The sequence below is a fragment of the Gorilla gorilla genome, chromosome 7 (genome assembly GCF_029281585.2).
Source record: "Gorilla gorilla gorilla isolate KB3781 chromosome 7, NHGRI_mGorGor1-v2.1_pri, whole genome shotgun sequence".
Classification (NCBI taxonomy): domain Eukaryota; kingdom Metazoa; phylum Chordata; class Mammalia; order Primates; family Hominidae; genus Gorilla; species Gorilla gorilla.
In genome coordinates, this window is record NC_073231.2 from 59863685 (window position 1) to 59880836 (window position 17152).

At 42.6% G+C, this 17152-nt stretch overlaps 1 protein-coding gene and 2 long non-coding RNA genes across 4 annotated transcripts in view; 1 reads left to right on the forward strand and 2 right to left on the reverse strand.

Moving 5' to 3' along the window:
• Positions 1-15682, reverse strand: part of LOC129524278 (uncharacterized) — a 38881-nt gene extending 23199 nt beyond the window's left edge. Inside the window, exons 1-2 of the long non-coding RNA XR_008668043.2 lie at positions 15572-15682; positions 1619-1712 (exon numbers count right to left, since the gene is read on the reverse strand). This is a non-coding gene — a long non-coding RNA (uncharacterized lncRNA). The remainder of the gene's footprint in view (positions 1-1618; positions 1713-15571) is intronic.
• Positions 1-16237, reverse strand: part of RAB2A (RAB2A, member RAS oncogene family) — a 102705-nt gene extending 86468 nt beyond the window's left edge. The window contains exon 1 of the mRNA XM_019032384.4: positions 15835-16237. Coding sequence (XP_018887929.1) covers positions 15835-15880 — 46 coding nt within the window. The 5' untranslated portion in view covers positions 15881-16237. The remainder of the gene's footprint in view (positions 1-15834) is intronic.
• LOC129524279 (uncharacterized) overlaps positions 16204-17152 on the forward strand; it is a 114736-nt gene continuing 113787 nt past the window's right edge. Inside the window, exon 1 of one of the 2 annotated variants that reach the window (XR_008668045.2) lies at positions 16204-16523. This is a non-coding gene — a long non-coding RNA (uncharacterized lncRNA). The remainder of the gene's footprint in view (positions 16524-17152) is intronic. The other variant, XR_008668044.2, reaches the window with a different exon arrangement.

The window sequence follows — 17152 nt, forward strand, 5'->3', positions numbered from 1 at the left end:
ATTTGTATGGTTATTTTACAAGCAAATACTGGGTTTTAACTTCATTTTTATGTAATACAATTTTGCTAAAATTTGGCCAATCATTCTGCCTACCAAGGTCATTTTGGATTCTGTCAGTTAAAATCCAAATTACATATTAGCTCTTTCAACCAAATTGGACTGTGTCCAAGTTGTTGCTAATATCAGAAGTAAAAAATCCAGGACTGCACATAGCAGCATGCTCCCTCCAGCTTGCCTACATGGCAGTCCTTTATGGATACAGTTCTTAAACCGGTTGAAAATTCATGTAGCTGGCTGAGTGCAGTGGCTCATGTTTGTAATCCCAGCACTTGGGGAGGCCAAGATGGACAGATTGCTTGAGCCCGGGAATTTGAGACCAGCCTAGGCAACAAAGTGAAACCTTGTCTCTACAAAAAATACAAAAATAGCCAGCTGTGCTGGCATGCACTTGTAGTCCCAGCTACTCAGGAGGCTGAGGTGGGAGGATCACTTGAGCCCGGGAGACAGAGGTTGCAGTGAGCTGAGACTATGCCACTGCACTCCACCCTGGGGAACAGAGCAAGACTTCACCTTGGAAAAAAAAAAAATCCACGTAGCTATGAAACCAGTAGAATTTCTTCAACACACACCCAAGTTTATCCTGAGCAAGTATAACAAATACCTTTACATAGAGGACTGGTGACTCAATTCATCGGGCATACATTATTATTGCTTTAATTTATTACTTTTTAGCTATTTATTAATTTTTGTGTCAAGTAAAGCCTTGAGCATAAATAATTTGGGACACATATACTTTTACTTTCCCTTTGACATAGTTAAACTGAACTAACAATACTTTATCCAAAGAAAGAAGATAACCACTGACTAACAGATTTATTTATATCAAAGACTTCTATAGAGCTACAAAACCACCTCTTTCCAAAGGGGTTCAAAATTGACTGAAATCATTCAAGTGGTACCACAAGATACTAAGAGTGAGTGTAGAAGAAATCAAGGCAGGCTGGGCACGGTGGCTCATGCCTGTAATCCCAGCACTTTGGGAAGCCAAGGCGAGTGGATCACCTGAGGTCAGGAGTTCGAGGCCAGCTTGACCAACATGGTGAAACCCTGTCTCTACTAAAAATACAAAAAAATTAGTTGGGCGTGGCAGTGCACGCCTGTAATCCCAGCTACTCGGGAGGGTGTGGCAGGAGAATCGCTTGAACCCAGGAGGCAGAGGCTGCAGTGAGCCAAGATCGCGCCATTGTAGTATAGCCTGGGCAACAAGAGCGAAAATCCGTCTTAAAAAAAAAAAAAAATCAAGGAAGAAGATGACTACTGGCCTTCCCATCTCTTCCCTGAAGACTAGTGAAAAACAGTACCTCCTTGATATTCTTCTCAATCTCAAGTGGACCATGAAGACATCTGAGATGGAAAAGAACTTTCTTTTATTGAGTCAAGGAGGACAACAGAATCAAGGAGAGCCATTTTGTGGTTAACACATGATCAGCACAGTGAACAGCTTTTTTCTATAGGCAAGACCAACCCCACTAAATTTTAGGATGCTCAACAGATAGGAAACATTATCTCTAAGGTATTACTATTAATAAAGCACTTTGCAGCTTACAAGGCACCTTACCTTCACATATTATTTACTTTAAGCTCACAAAAATCCTGTGAGGTATAGATAATCCAGGCATTGCTATTGGTTTTTCCAGATGAGAAAACTAAAACTGAAGAGGTATGAACTTTACTGAGGTCACAAGTAAACAGTACAGACACCACATTAATCGAGATATGCTAATTACAAATACCAGGCTCTCGGAAAATTTTCAAGAGTGGTGTCTAAGCTAAAATAACCAGTGAGGACTACATAGTAGTTATTTCTAAAGAAGGACAAATGCAAAAGGGTCATCCATCAATTTTAATAATGCTGGGGCAGCAGAGCAAGCATGAATACACCACTGACACTGATATATCAACTGTAAATAAATGAAGGAAACAAATGACTGACACTTAAATTTTAAAGACAGCTGTAAAGCTAGGGGAAAAAAACAAAACAAAACCCTGAGTCTTGGTGAATAACCCTATAGGGTGCACTAGGCAGGTACTATACCTGTTTTAGAAACAGAAAATTTCAGAATTTAAATTAATTGTTCATGTGCACTAGTAAGTTAGTGGCAGGTATCTTCTCTTCAGTAATCTCTCTACTGGCCTGCAAGGAATAGGTGACCTATACATGCTTGGAAAATCTACCACATTGTTTCCTGTGCCAAGACATGTGCCCGTCTAAACCCAAAAGCCCATGACAAGTGGGCATGCCTGTGATCTACACCTTGATCTTTGTCTATATGACTGAACCAGGGTGGTACTTGATAGTAGAAATAAACCCAAATCCATCAGTGATTACAATACATTTAAAAACAATAAATTCTCCTGTTAAAATACAGACTCCTAGATTGAAATTTTTAAAAATATAGAAATGGGCTACATTAAAAAATAGGCCTTTTTTAAAAAAAAGGTGATAAAGGGCTGGGCATGGTGGTTCATATTGTAATCCCAACACTTTGGAAGGCCGAAGTGGGAGGATCACCTGAGCCCAGGAGTTGGAGACCAGCCTGGGAAACATGGCAAGACCCATTTCTGCAGAAAATTTAAAAATCAGCCAGGAGCAGCCAGGCATGGAGGCTCACATTAGTAATCCCAGCACTTTGAGAGGTTGAGGTGGGCAGATCACGTGAGGTCAGGAGTTTGAAACTAGCCTGGCCAACGCGTTGAAACCCTGTCTCTACTAAAAACACAAAAAGTAGCCAGGTGTGTTGGTGTGTGCCTGTAATCCCAGCTACTTGAGAGGCTGAGGCAGAACGGCTTGAAACCAGGAGGCAGAGGTTGCAGTGAGCCAAGACTGTGTCACTGCACTCCAGCCTTGGTGACAGAGCGAGACTCTCTCTCCCTCAAAAAAAAAAAAAAAAGAAAAAAAAATTAGCCAGGTGTGGTGGCATGTGCCTGTGACCTCAGCTACTTGGGAGGCTACACTGGGAGGATCCCTTGAGCCCAGGAGGCAGAGGCTGCACTAAGTCATGATAATGCTATTGCACTCCAGCCTGGGTGACAGAGCAAGACCCTGTCTCAAAAAAAAGGTGACACAGAACCAGAATGAGTCAACTGATTACTCTGGAGAGAGATTTAGATATGCTGGTAAAGCCAAAGATGTATACACCTTCCACCCACAAATCCGCTGCAAGATTTATTTCTAAAACTCTAGCACCCAGCTCAAGGAGGCAGGCACAAGAATAATCTATGGAGTATCATCTTTTACAACAAAATAAACAACTTTAAGATGTCCATAAGTGAAAGAATGGAGAAAACTGCAGTATAGTCAAACAACAGAACATAATCAAGCAATTAATATCAATAAAATAGAATGAAATGTATTAATATAGATAAACCCCCAAAGTAACGAGCAAAAAAGTTTCAGAGTCAAGTGTAACGTTTACTTCCTAAACAAAGCAAATATGAACCAAATATGCAAAATTAATATCAAATACCTGAATTCAAAAAACCATACTAAGAAACAAATGAAGGGAAACCTAATGACAACGGAGTAACTCCTCCGTAAGATGTATGGGTCATAAATACCTTACAAATTAGCCCCCAAATTCACGCGGGGAGGGGAGAAATAATCTGACAGAAGAACAAGAAAAATTCATTGTCACAATATGAGATTTTAACATCTCTCCCCAAAGGTCAAAAAAGAAGTAGACAAAAGACTATATAGAAGATATAATCCACGCCAATATCAAGTCTGATCTAACAGACATGTACGGAAACCTGAACTCACTACATACACAAGAATATACTTTTCAAGCACATATGGAACATGTACAAAAACCAATCAAGTACTCGGCTACAAAATTAGTCTCACACACTGAAGAATCAGTACATACAGCCTACAGTCTCTAAGTGTAATAAAGTCAGAAATCAATAATGAAAAGATTTTTTAAAAAAGAAGAAAAAGACAAAGAAAAAAAAAAAAGAAACATGCTTAATGGGTCAAGAGAGAAGCCATGAGAAGAAAACAAAAACTTCAGAGTAGCCAATTGCCCAAGATCTGTTACACTGTTTTACTTGGATTCCTATAAGCCCTCTTTAAATTCTTATCATAAATCTCTTTTCTTGAGCTAGCTGGAGTGCATTTCTGTTCCTTCACAGAACAAAATCCTACCGAGTCTTTTAAATCATTACCAGGAGCCAAGCACAGTAACTCATACCTGTAATCCCAGCACTTTCGGGGGGCTGAGGCGGGAGGATCACTTGAGGCCAGGAGTTTGACAGACCAGCCTAGGCAACATAGTGAGACCTCATCTCTTAAACAAGATAAATCATAAGTGGACTTGGATGGCCATTCACTCTAAATTAAGCAAAGCTGCCAAAAATATAGATATCTGAAATAAAAGGAATCTTGATAACATAAGAAACTTGCCATAAAACAACTTGATGCAAACAAATAAAAACGCCAACACAGGGTAGGAAAAAAAACAATTAGAATCAAGGATAACATGCTTGTTATCCTTGTAGCAGCTGGTCAAAAACAAGCAAGCTAAGTGGGGGACAGTGGGACGATCAACATATTAGAACACACAGAGGGCAAAAAAAATTATGTTTTTGCTATTATTAGCATTAGACACTATACAACACTGGTCAGATTTGGGTGAATTTTTCAAATGCATATGGGGAAATTATAGTAACATTCAAAGAAGCAGGATAGAAAAGATATAATCATTTGTTATTCAAGTCACTGTTACACATATGATATCATTTATTCAATCCCATTTTATAGATAAGGACACAAAGACTCAGAAAGATCAAATGGGTTGCCCATAGTCACATGGCTGGTAAATAGCAGAGAAAGTACTTTATCCTACTTTTATATAGGATAGTTCTGCACTATTATGCATGAATGGAGGTCCTACCTATTTAAGGGAATTGAAGGCTATGTACTCTCACAGAAACTTAACAGACCAAACAGTAAGCCAACAGAAGAGGTCTGATGTGAAATTTATGGGAATCAGGAACTGTAATATGGGGAAGAGAGCATGAACTTTGGAGTCCGAAAAACCTGGGTTCAAGTTCCATATTGGTCAGTTACTAGCTGTATACAAAAAGACTGTATGTGATAACCAGTGTCCCTTTCCTCACCTATAAAATGGTGTCTTCCTCACAGATTCAATGAGTTATGCCTCTAGAGAAAATGCCCTATAAAAGCAGTTGTATATTTACACTCGCTATACTGTATTATTTTTAAGAGGAATCAGAAGCAAAGCTTCTTTCAAGATTCTCAATGTCAGCAGTTACTAAGTATATACATGAACATACTTCAAAAAAAAAATAATGGATACTATGATTAGGGTAAATGAGCAGGGTTGTCTTTTTGCACTGGTTAGTGCTAAATTCAGTGACCACTTCAAAGAAGTCTACACCACCTCATATCATAGACTTTGAGTATAAATGTCCTGATATGGTTTGGCTCTGTGTCCCCATGAAAATCTCATCTGGAATTGTAATCCCCACATGCTAGGGGAGTGGCCAATCTGGTTGTTTAATAAGGCATGGCCCTTCCTCCATTGTCCCTCTCCTGCCGCCTTGTGAAGAAGGTGCCTGCTTCCCCTTTGCCTTCTGCCATGATTGTAATTTTCCTGAGGCCTCTCCAGCTATCCAGAACTGTGAGTCAATTAAACCTCTTCTGATCTTATTTTACTGTTTCTACCATTTGCTCCTTAGCCCTTGAAATTGTCTGGCTCTGTGTCTCCACCCAAATCTCACATCAAATTGTAATTTCCAATGTTGGGGGAGGGGCCTGGTGGGAGCTGATTGGGTCACAGAGGTGGAATCCCCCCCTTGCTGTTCTCAGCGACAGTGAGTTCTCACGAGATCTGGTTGTTTAAAAGTGTGTAGCACTTCCCCCTTCACTCTCTCTTTCCTGGTCTGACATCGCTAGATGTGCTTGCTTCCCCTTCACCTTCTGCCATGATTATAAGTTTCCTGAGGCCTCCCAGCCATGCTTCCTTTACAGTCTGTGGAATTGTGAGTTAATTAAACCTCTTTTTCTTCATAAATTCCCCAGTCCCAAGTAGTTCTTTTTTTTTTTTTTTTTTGAGATGGAGTCTCACACTGTCGCCCAGGCTGGAGTGCAATGGTGCCATCTCAGCTCACTGCAACCTCTCTCTCCCGGGTTCAAATGATGCTCTTGTCTCAGCCTCCCAAGTAGCTGGGATTACAGGCGCATGCCGCCACGCCTGGCTAATTTTTTGTATTTTAGTAGAGATGGGGTTTCACCGTGTTGCCCAGGCTGGTCTCGAACTCCTCAGCGCAGGCAATCCACCCGCCTCAGCCTCCAAAGTGCTAGGATTACAGGCGTGAACCATCATGCCTGGCCTCAGGTAGTTCTTTATAGCAGTGTGAGAATGGACTAATGCAGCCCTTTATGGTAAGCGGAAAAATGCCCTCCAAAAGATATTAACATCCTAATCCCCAGAACCTGTGAATATTTTACCCTAGCATGGCAAAGGGGATTTTGTAGATTTGATTAAGATTAGACCTTGAGATGGGGAGATTAGCATGTATTATCCAGGTAAGCCCAATCTAATCACATGAGTCCTTAAAAGTGGAAAACCTTTCCTAAAACAGAGAGACTTGGGATGGCCCAACAAGAAAGATGAGACACAAGAAGGACGTGACCTTCTTGTGGTTGTTGGTTATGAAGATGGAGGAAGGGGGCCATGGGCCAAGCGATGTGGGTAGGTGGGTGGACTCTAGAAGTTGGGAAAAGCTCTCAGATGATAGCCAGGAAGGAAACGGGGTCTCAGCCCTACAGTTTCATGGAAGTATATTCTGCCAACAACCTGAATGAGCCAAGACTCTCTAGAAGGGAACCCAGTCCTGTTGAAACCTGGATTTCAGCCCAGTGACACGTTAGACTTCTGAACTATAGAACCGTAAGACAAATTCATGTTGTTTCAGTTGCTAAGTTTCTGGTAGTTTGTTATGCTAGCAATAGAAAACTTATATATATATATATGTACACACACATATATACATATAGACATATATATACATATAGACATATATAGACATATACATATATAGACATATACATATATAGACATATATATATCTTTATTCTCTCATTTACATTAAAAAAAAACTAAAAAAAAATATATAAGTGCCCTTAAATCCTGTTTTGAAACAAGGAGGAATAAATTGGTCAATGCATGCAGCCTACCCAGCAGAACCTACCTAGCACACATTCATTATTTACTGAAGCACTAACTCTAACTCTGTACCAGGCACCATCCTTCCTTTAAGGAGCTGGCTACAACATGCAGCTATCAATATTCATTTTCTCCCTTAGATTTGGCTAAAAACACAGTGACTCTCAGCTATACCTGAAAATGAGAATATTTTAAAGTGAGAACTGGGAGAAACCTAAAGCTACATTATGGCTATGAAAAGTAAAAACTCAGAAGATATGGGGAAGCAAAGAGCAAAGGGGAATGGAGCCAGACCACCCTGTAATCAAGAGAATGGCCCATGGAGTCAGACACCCCTAGATCTTTGTTTTACCACTGTATTCGTTCGTTTTCACACTGCTATAAAGATACTACCCGAGACTGGGTAATTTATAAAGAGGCTTAATTGACTCACAGTTCTGCATGGCTGGGGAGGCCTCAGAAAACTTATAATCATGGCAGAAGGGGAAGCAGGCACATATTACATGGCGGCAGGAGAAAAACAGAGTATGAATGAGGAACTGTCAAACACTTATAAAACCATCAGATCTCATGAGCACTCACTATCACCAGATCAGCATGGGGGAAACTGACCCCATGATCCAATCACCTCCCACCGGATCCCTCCCTCAACATGTGGGGACTACAGAAATTAAAATTTGAGATGAGATTCGAGTGGGACACAGAGCCAAACCAGATCAATCATCTACTAAGGTAATTTGCCCCAAATGACACAACTCAGTTTCTCCATCTGTAAAACAGTAATCTCATGTATCTGTGGAAGAATTAACAGATAATAAGCTTTTGATATGTTGTAGGAACTATAAAAAGTGTGGAGGATTACTCATGAGAATCTGCTATACAGACCACAATGCCAAAAGCTAATGTGATGGAGAATTCCATACAAATTCAGTCTGGCTACACCTTAGGGATTAAATAAAATCCCCTAAAGCAGAAAATTTGGCAGCAGAAAAAGAAGAATCAATTTTAGAAAAATAAGCAAAAAAGGCCCATGGCTTACCAGCAGTGGAATGTTACAGTACATCAATACAAACAATACTTTTTAAAAATACTGATGTCTGGGACTCCCCGGAAGTGACTAAAACAGCATTTCCACGGATGAGAACCAAATATTAATAGTTTGAGTTAAGAAACACTGCAGAAATTAAAAGGGGGCTACTACGTGTGCATTACAGGAGAGAGAATCTAGAACCTTTTTGCCAGGGATCTCTTACTTACAAGTGAAAAGTAACAGCTAAAACTAGAGTATTTTAAAACTTGCAAATAATCAAGGCTAATGAAATCAAATGGGACAGTTTCTTGTAGAAAATGTAAAGTTAGGAGAGGGACAAGAGAGGTCTGCATATGGCTGCATCTTTTGTAGCAAAGGACACAGCCTCATAGACTAAAGATGAGCAGAGAATAACAAATGAAGTAAGCACAGCTGGGCCAGAAGGAAAGGGAAAAACAGCTGAGATGGCAAAATTAGGGTCTGCTCAAATAAAACATCAAACTGACTGGCTACTGCAAGAGGAGGAGAGCTGAAGAATTAAAATGAAGGAGGGAAGCAGTTGGGGAGATAAAAGAGAAACTTTCATGCTGGACAGGAATGGCATGGGACAGAAAGGACAGAACACCAATTGAGAAGATGAGTAGGGAGAGTCACCAGAGGAGTTTAAGAAAGGTAAAAAGGAATGAGAACAACAGGGACAATAGCCTCTATGATTCACTATAAAGTCTCAGGCACGGTATAAATATTAGGGGGAGGAAGTAGTAAATAAACTGGGTTAGAAAACAGACAGAAAAGAGCTAGTCAAAAATCCTGAAAGACTACCAATAACATAATACATAAAGCAAAAATTTGGAGGCCGAGGCGGGCGGATCACGAGGTCAGGAGATCGAGACTATCCTGGCTAACATGGTGAAACCCCGTCTCTACTAAAAACACAAAAAATTAGCCGGGCATGGTCACGGGCGCCTGTAGTCCCAGCTACTTGGGAGGCTGAGGCAGGAGAATGGTGTGAACCTGGGAGACGGAGCTTGCAGTGAGCCGAGATCACGCCACTGCACTCTAGCCTGGGCGACAAAGTGAGACTTGTCTCAAAAAAAAAAAAAAAAAAAAAAAAAAAGAAGGTTAACAAAAGTATATCATCTAAATCGTAGATGATGTTAAAAGATATGTTTCAGCTCTCATTTGATAAATGAAACAGCTAAGCACATCTAAAAATGGGCAAAACTAAATAATACAGTTTAGGAATCCATACGTGATACAACTATGAAGAAAAGCAGGGGAGGATTAATATAAAATTCAGGCCAGTGGAAAACTGGTTGAGAAAGAGACGTATGTAAGAATGTGGAGTCCTCGGCCAGGCGTGGTGGCTCATGCCTGTAATCCCAGCATTTTGGGAGGCAGAGGCAGGCGGATCACGAGGTCAGGAGATCAAGACCATCCTGGCTAACACGGTGAAAGCCCGTCTTTACTAAAAATACAAAAAATTAGCCAGGCGTGGTGGTGGGTGCCTGTAGTCCCAGCTACTCGGGAGGCTGAGGCAGGAGAATGGCGTGAACCCAGCAGGCAGAAGTTGCAGTGAGCTGAGATTGCGCCACTGCACTCCAGCCTGGGTGACAGCGAGACTGTCTCAAGAAAACAAAAAAAGAAAAAGAATGTGGAGTCCTTTTGCATGGGTGTTTATCATTATTCTTTAAAACTATTAAACTGTGTATATATATTTTATATATTCTTTTATATGCATGCTACATCTCAATAAAAAAGCTTTAATAGAATTTTTCTACCTCTGAACTTCCCAGTTTGTTTTTTGAAGGTAATTCTAACAAATCTGCTTATATAATAAAATAAAATGACTAGTATTTCTGGCCGCAGGTTTTGCAACATTCAGCTCCACCTCAAATCTAGTCAATCAAAATCTCTAGGGGTTGGGCTGCTGAATATTTTTTTTTTTAAACAAACACTCCAGTGATTCACAAGAATCTAAAGAAACTCAAATTTGAGTCTCCCACAGGAAGAGGTCTTCCTTCTGTTTTTCTCTAGAGCTATTGAGAATCTAATCCCCTTCCTTCCCCAATCCTTCCCCAAATCCTCTACAACTTTGCTCCTTACCTCCCCTTCTCTTGTATTTAACCTTTCAACCTCAAGTCTCTCCTATCTTAAAATACAAACACACACTCACATTTATTCTTCAATAAAATAACCCATGCATGGTTCTACTTGTAACTTCCCAATAACTTTTTGTAAAACCACCAATACTATGTGTGATATTAATTTTTTTTGAAAAAAGAAAGTAGGAGGACCCTACAACATAAAGAGCCCCATTTCACCAACACCAACTCTTTCAGTGTAATCAATATAAACACATAATTCTACTCTCCTCCCCAGAAGTAACAGTTAAGTGTGTAGTCTTGGGACTTTTTCTATTTACACATATATAAAAATCCACAGTTTTTTAACAACATAAATGAAAATACACCTTAGTTCTCCCCCTCACTGACATGTGAATCAAACACTGTGGCAAAGCACTAATGTCTTCCTACCATTTCAACCAATAGTCCCTGACCTCTACTGCACATGACACTGGTAACCACTCCCTCTCTGGGATCTGCCTTCTCTGCAGATTCCATGACACTGTACTGCCCAGGTCTCTCTTGCTCTTTTGATTATTCCTTGTTAGCCTACTATGCTGATAACTTTCCCCATGTGCCCCATGAACACTAGTATTTCCCACCATTACATCCAAGCTTTCACCTGTCAATTCATTCAATGAACAATCACCACCTACTTCATTCCAGGAGGACAACTTTGTCAGATCCCCATTTGTCAATGGTTTTGCATGTGAACCAATGCTCCAAATCACTTGCATCAAAGAAACAAATGCTGCCTTGCCGCGGTGGCTCACACCTGTAATCCCAGCACTTAAGGAGGCCGAGGTGAGTGGACCACCTGAGGTCAGGAGTTCGAGACCCAGTCAGACCAACATGGCAAAACTCCATCTCAATTAAAAATACAAAAATCAGCTGGGCGTGGGGGCAGACGCCTGTAATACCAGCTACTGGGGAGGCTGAGGCAGGAGAATCGCTTGAACCTAAGAGGTAGAGGTTGCAGTGAACCCAGATGGCGCCACTGCACTCCAGCCTGGGTGACAAGAGCAAAACTCCGTCTCAAAAACAAGAAACAAATGCTTGCAATTTTAGCATGATACATAATTTCACTTTGCAACTAATTTGAACTATATTATGATCAGCAAGCCCCTACGCCAATCAGGAGGATGGGAATTAGAAGTAAGCTTGAGTAGTTAATTTTTTAAGGTGATAACTTATTAATAATTATTTTCATATCATGAGAATTTTTCTTCCCTACATAACCTTGTAATTTCAAAAGCTCAGAAAATGAACTCTCAGGTAATAGGGACTCCACTTTATGTTATTAGCTCCCAAGTCTCTATCTATCCCAGATTACTCTCTCCTGAGCCAGAAATAAACTTTCAACTATATACCAGACATTCCCCCATGCCCACTCTGGCGGTGCCTACTCATCATTCTAATTTCAGCTGAAACATCACCTAGTGCCTCCCCTCAAGGATCCATCCACTTAACTATTAAATAAATCTGACACTCAATGGTGTACCCTGGCATCTAAGACAAAGGCAAAGACCTTCCTAACTAAAAAGATAATTTAAAATGCAAGTGGGGCTGAGAGCTGTGGCTTGTGCTTATAATCTGGCACTTTGGGAGGCTGAAGTGGGAGGATGGCTTAAGCCCAGGAGTTTGAGACCAGCCTGAGCAACACAGTGAGAGCCCATCTCTACAAAAATTTAAAAATTAGCCAGGCATGGTGGCATGTGCCTGTGTTCCCAGCTACTTGGAAGACTTAGGTGGGAGGATTGCTTAGGCCCAGGAGACTGAAGCTGTAGTGAGTGGGCCGTGATAGTGCCACTGCACTCCTGCCTGGGCAACAGAGATCATGTCTCAATAGACAGATAAATAATATAAGTAAAATAAAATAAAATGGAAGTGGTGGGTATATACATAAGAGTGAAAAATAAAAAATAAAATGTAAGTGGGACTGGGACTGAAGAGAAGGGAAACAGAATGAGGGAAGAGAGGAGGGGACCAGCATAAAATGCAACAGGGAGTGGAAGGATTTGTTAAACTCTCAAAAGAATGGATAAAAAGGAGTTGGCCAGGTGACAAAAATTTTTGACATAACTTTTTTTGATAGGGAAGAACAAGAAGGAGTGCTTCAGATATTAGCAGAAATAAGAACACAACCAAACCTGTGCCTTTGTTTACCTTGCTGAGCGTTGAGCAGCAGGGAGGGTTAGTGATAAGGTTAAAATGGTTGGCAGATGCTAGAATTTCAGAAGAAAAATTACTATAGATTTGTATTTTTTTCTCTCCATGCTTGATAATTAACTGCTTATTAAATAAATAACTGCTTATTAAAAACCATTTTCCACTTTACATCTAGATTTAAATGACACATTTTACTAAATGATTCAGAAACAAGACAGGAACAAGGAAAAAATTTAAAGCTACATTTTAACTGCATTTAGTCTTACAGTAAGAAAACAGCTCAATAGTATCATCATGATCATGTAGAAGTTTTTAAAACCTCTTCTATTAAAGAGGGAATTCTGAAAAGGAAAAATGTGCATTGTTCCTTTCCTTTGAGAAATCAAAGTACTTTCACATTTATCCTCATTTTATCCCACATACTGAGAGACGGTTATAGGTTAGGGAAACAGGGAAACAGAAAAATTAGGTGATTTCCTTCATTCTAAGATGCATGTTTTTGACCCTGACTTTTTAAAAAATCAAAGTGGATCTCACATTACTGATTTTAAAGTCATCTTTTCTAGGGGAGGGCCACACTGAGTGTATCTTACAACTATGGGTACACTCTGCATTAAAGAAATATGGTAAAGGATTTTGCCCAAATTAGTAAGCAAGAAGGTGGCAGAACTGGGCAACAACAACAACAACAACGACACCACTTCTGTTAAGTTATTAATATATACAAACAGGAATATAGTAGCCTGTTTGGCTCCTCTCTTATTAATTAAATATACAGGGCCTACCTTCTACTACGCTCTTCCTGAAAGAAATACAGAGCCATACAAAACATCTTTTCTGCCTTCAAGAAGTATATAATAGGTGCCTACATAATAGAGGTGCCTATACAAGTATCTATACAACAGAAAAGTCTGGGATCAATATCAGAAGAATGACACAAAGTGAGAAACATAAATTCAGAAACGGAGTAGTCACTTTCAGCCAGGATACTGTGAAAATCTTCACACAATAAGAGCTTAATATATGTTGACTGTGAAGGCATTATGGAAAACTCAGATAAGACTTCGAAGGACTGATGGATTTTCCACAGGGAGAGATTGTGCCAGAAAGCACTCTAAGAATAGAGACTAGCAGAGCCCAGGAAAAAAACACCAAAATCAGTCACTGGGACTCGATGGCAGAAGCAAGGTGGGGAATAGCGGGAAAGAAGGCGAGAAATGTAGATAGGGGCTAAAATATAGAGTTCATTGAAGGTCAAACTAAAAATTGTGAGCAAACAGGAGTAGCCTTTTGACACTCACGCTTCAGGATGATTAAACTGACAGTAAACTACACTGGCTGAACTGGAGTGGGGAGAAGTACTGCTGCAGACTATACAGCGTCAAGAATTCTGTTCCTGAACTAGGTCGTATCAGCAGCAATGACAAGAAAGAAGTGTCTTCCCTTTGAACTGCGTGGGGACTGCTTTTGGATAAGAGCAAATTCCAAGAGAACAGCATTTAACTTGTTAGGATTTGTAGCCCCACTACTCCATGCACAATACTTTATTTATCCACAGTACAGCCTCAAATAAAAAACTGAAAAAAGGCAACCAGCAAAGTCTGATTTGAATCTTCACCACTAATGAGATAGCCAAATGCCACAGTCACAAGCTTCTATTTCTCAAACCCACTCATATTACAGTTAATGTGGCATTCCTCTCCAATCTTGTTTTTACAGCCTAAATGAAATTTTGCCAGAAGACTTTAGAATCTCCTTCTTCCAAATACACCACAGCATTTTTCTTTTAAAGTTTACAAATCCAGTTTCCACACACACACACGCACGCACGCATTAGAAAACCTTGCTGAAAACTCATGTATCTAGCAGAAATTTTTTCTTTCAGGCAGCAATAAATATGCTTTTTTTTTTTTTTGCAAACTCCACCTTCCGGGCTCAAGTGATCCTCCTGCCTCAGCCTCCCAAGTGGCTGGGATTACAGGCGCCTGCCACGACGCCCGGCTAACTTTTGTACTTTTAGTAGAGACGGGGTTTCACCACGTTGGCCAAGCAGGTCTCGAACTCCTGATCTCAGGTGATCCCCCACCTCGGCCTCCGAAAGTGCTGGGATTACAGGTGTGAGCCACCGCGTCCGGCCAACATGCTTCTTTAGTTACTTATAGAACCTGCCACATCATTAGTTCAACTACAAACTGCTGCTTACATGACCAAAGTTGTGCAAAGGGTCCAAAGTTGTGCAAGAGTAACCACTGAAATCAGACTCTGGTATATTAATAGTTGCAACATCTAAACAATCTTTATGTTTATTATTAGATTCAAAGTAATGCCAAATCACAGGTATTAAAAATATCTACGAAGAGTCTGTTTACTTTTCTGTGAAATATACTAGGACGTCATTTTAAGTGAGAATAACTTAATTTCTTTCAGCTCATGGACATGAGCTCACCTGAAAATTAGCAGTTGTGACACCGGACTTGACATATCTAAAACATCAGCGTCCCCAACATACACATACCTAAGTACACACCCAGAGCACTGAACGACTTTACATTACTATTTAATAACCCCAGTTCACACGTGGCAAAAGTCCACAGAACTCGTTCATGCTTTCCTAACCCCGAAAGGGGTTCTCCAGCCGTCAAGCAGAGATGTGACTTATTCTGACGTGAGAGTTGAAGGTGTTAAAAAAGCATATTTTATATATATGTATATATATAAAATACATATTTTAAACGTTTCCTTTTCTCCTTCTCGGCTGCCTGTCCCACGCCAAAAAGCGCCTTGCCCAGGCCTTGATAGATGCGTGCTGGTGGAGGAAGGTTGGACTGGTCAGGAACTAAGACCCGGGCCCCAACACCTTCTGCTCTCCTAGGTTTCCCTCCTCCTTTTTCCTGGGGCCGCGAAGAGACCTAACGCAAGGGGCCCTGGGGGTGGGGTGCAGTCATGTGAGTCGGGCCCCGGCGGCCCTGCGCTAGGCCTCCCCTCCTGTCACACACTTCCTGAATCGGGCGTCGCAAACGGCTGCCACGGCCCTCAGCTGCAAGACTGGCCGGGTCGGGGGCCGCAGACAGGGCCTGGCCAGGCCGCGGCCGCTCGCAGTGCCCACGTCACCAGCTCCAGCACTGCGGAAATGGAGCGGCGCGGCCAGGAGGGAGGAGCCGGGTGGAGTCCGCGTCCCCGCCACCGCCAGACGCCGTTTGCCCCTCAGCCCGGGTCCGGAGGCCGCCGACACCCGCCCGGCCGCGCCCGGGGCCCTCACCTGTGTCGCCGATTATGATGTACTTGAAGAGATAGGCGTACGCCATGGCCGCGGCCGCTCAGTGCCAGGGCACACGGCTCCTCCTCCCGCTGCTGCTCCTCCTCCGCGCCCCAACCCCGGTGCCGCTCAGCCTCAAAACGCCAGGCGCCGCCCGCCGCCCGCCGCCGCCGCTGCTGCTGTCAGCCGCCGGGAGTGAGGGTCTGTGAGGAAGCCAGACGAACTGACACCCGCAGAGCCGACGGAGACAGCGCCCGACCGAGCCCAGCCGAACAATAACAGCCGCCGCGGCGCCTCCGCCCCGCCTCCGCGCCGACCCGGAAGTTCTGCGGCCGCCGGCGCCGCCGGAGGAAAGGGGAGGAGCCCCGCACGCTGGCCCAGCCCCGCACGCTGGCCGCGCCCCGCCGGCCGGAGCCCCGCCCCGCCCCGCCCCGCCCCGCCCCGCGCCTGCCCCGCCCCGCGCCTGCCTTGCCCGGTCAGCGCTGTCCTCCAGCAGGGCGGGGCCCGGCTCCGGTTGTTCCGCCACGTTTGAGCGGGCGAGCCCGGCCACCGGGAGACGCCGGGGAACGGGGCTGGTGGGGGTGCAAAGGCTCGGTTCCGTCGCCTTCAGCCCTGCGGTGGGGGCACGGGGCAAGTGAGGGGACGGCAGAGGCGGCGTTCGGTGTGAGGCTGCGCCCTGGGCTCCTGAAAATGTGTGTGAAAATGTGGGAGGCACACGGCGAGGGGGTGGGGGTGGCCTGGTATTTCTGTGTTTGGCATCGGGGCTTGAAGGTGAAAATGGCAGTATTTATAAATTGGAAACCGTAAATCTGGGACTGCAAAGTAAATCATGGTATGCATGCATAGTGGAGTACTACGTTGCTCTCACCTGAGGTCAGGAGTTCAAGACCAGCCTGGCCAACATGGCGAAACCGTGTCTCTACTAAAAATACATTAGCCGGGCGTGGTGGTGCTCGCCTGTAATCCCAGCTACTCGGAGTCTAAGGCAGGAGAATCACTTGAACCCGGGAGGTGGAGGTTGTAGTGAGCCGAGATTTCACCACGGCACTCCAGACTGGGCGACAGAGCGGGACTCCGTCTCAAAATAATAATAGTAAATAAAAATTAAATAAAGTCTCTGAACCTGTCCTGGTTCTGAGGGCTGCTCTAAAAAAAAAAGAAAAAAAAAGCCTGACTTAGGTTAAGCAAAACCGAGATGATCTGTTTATGTGTGTGTATATAACATGCACCATATGTAATATATGAATTGTATATAATTTTTATGTGTAACAAATAGTGGGAAAACATTTACATACCCATATATGCATAATCAATCTGAAAG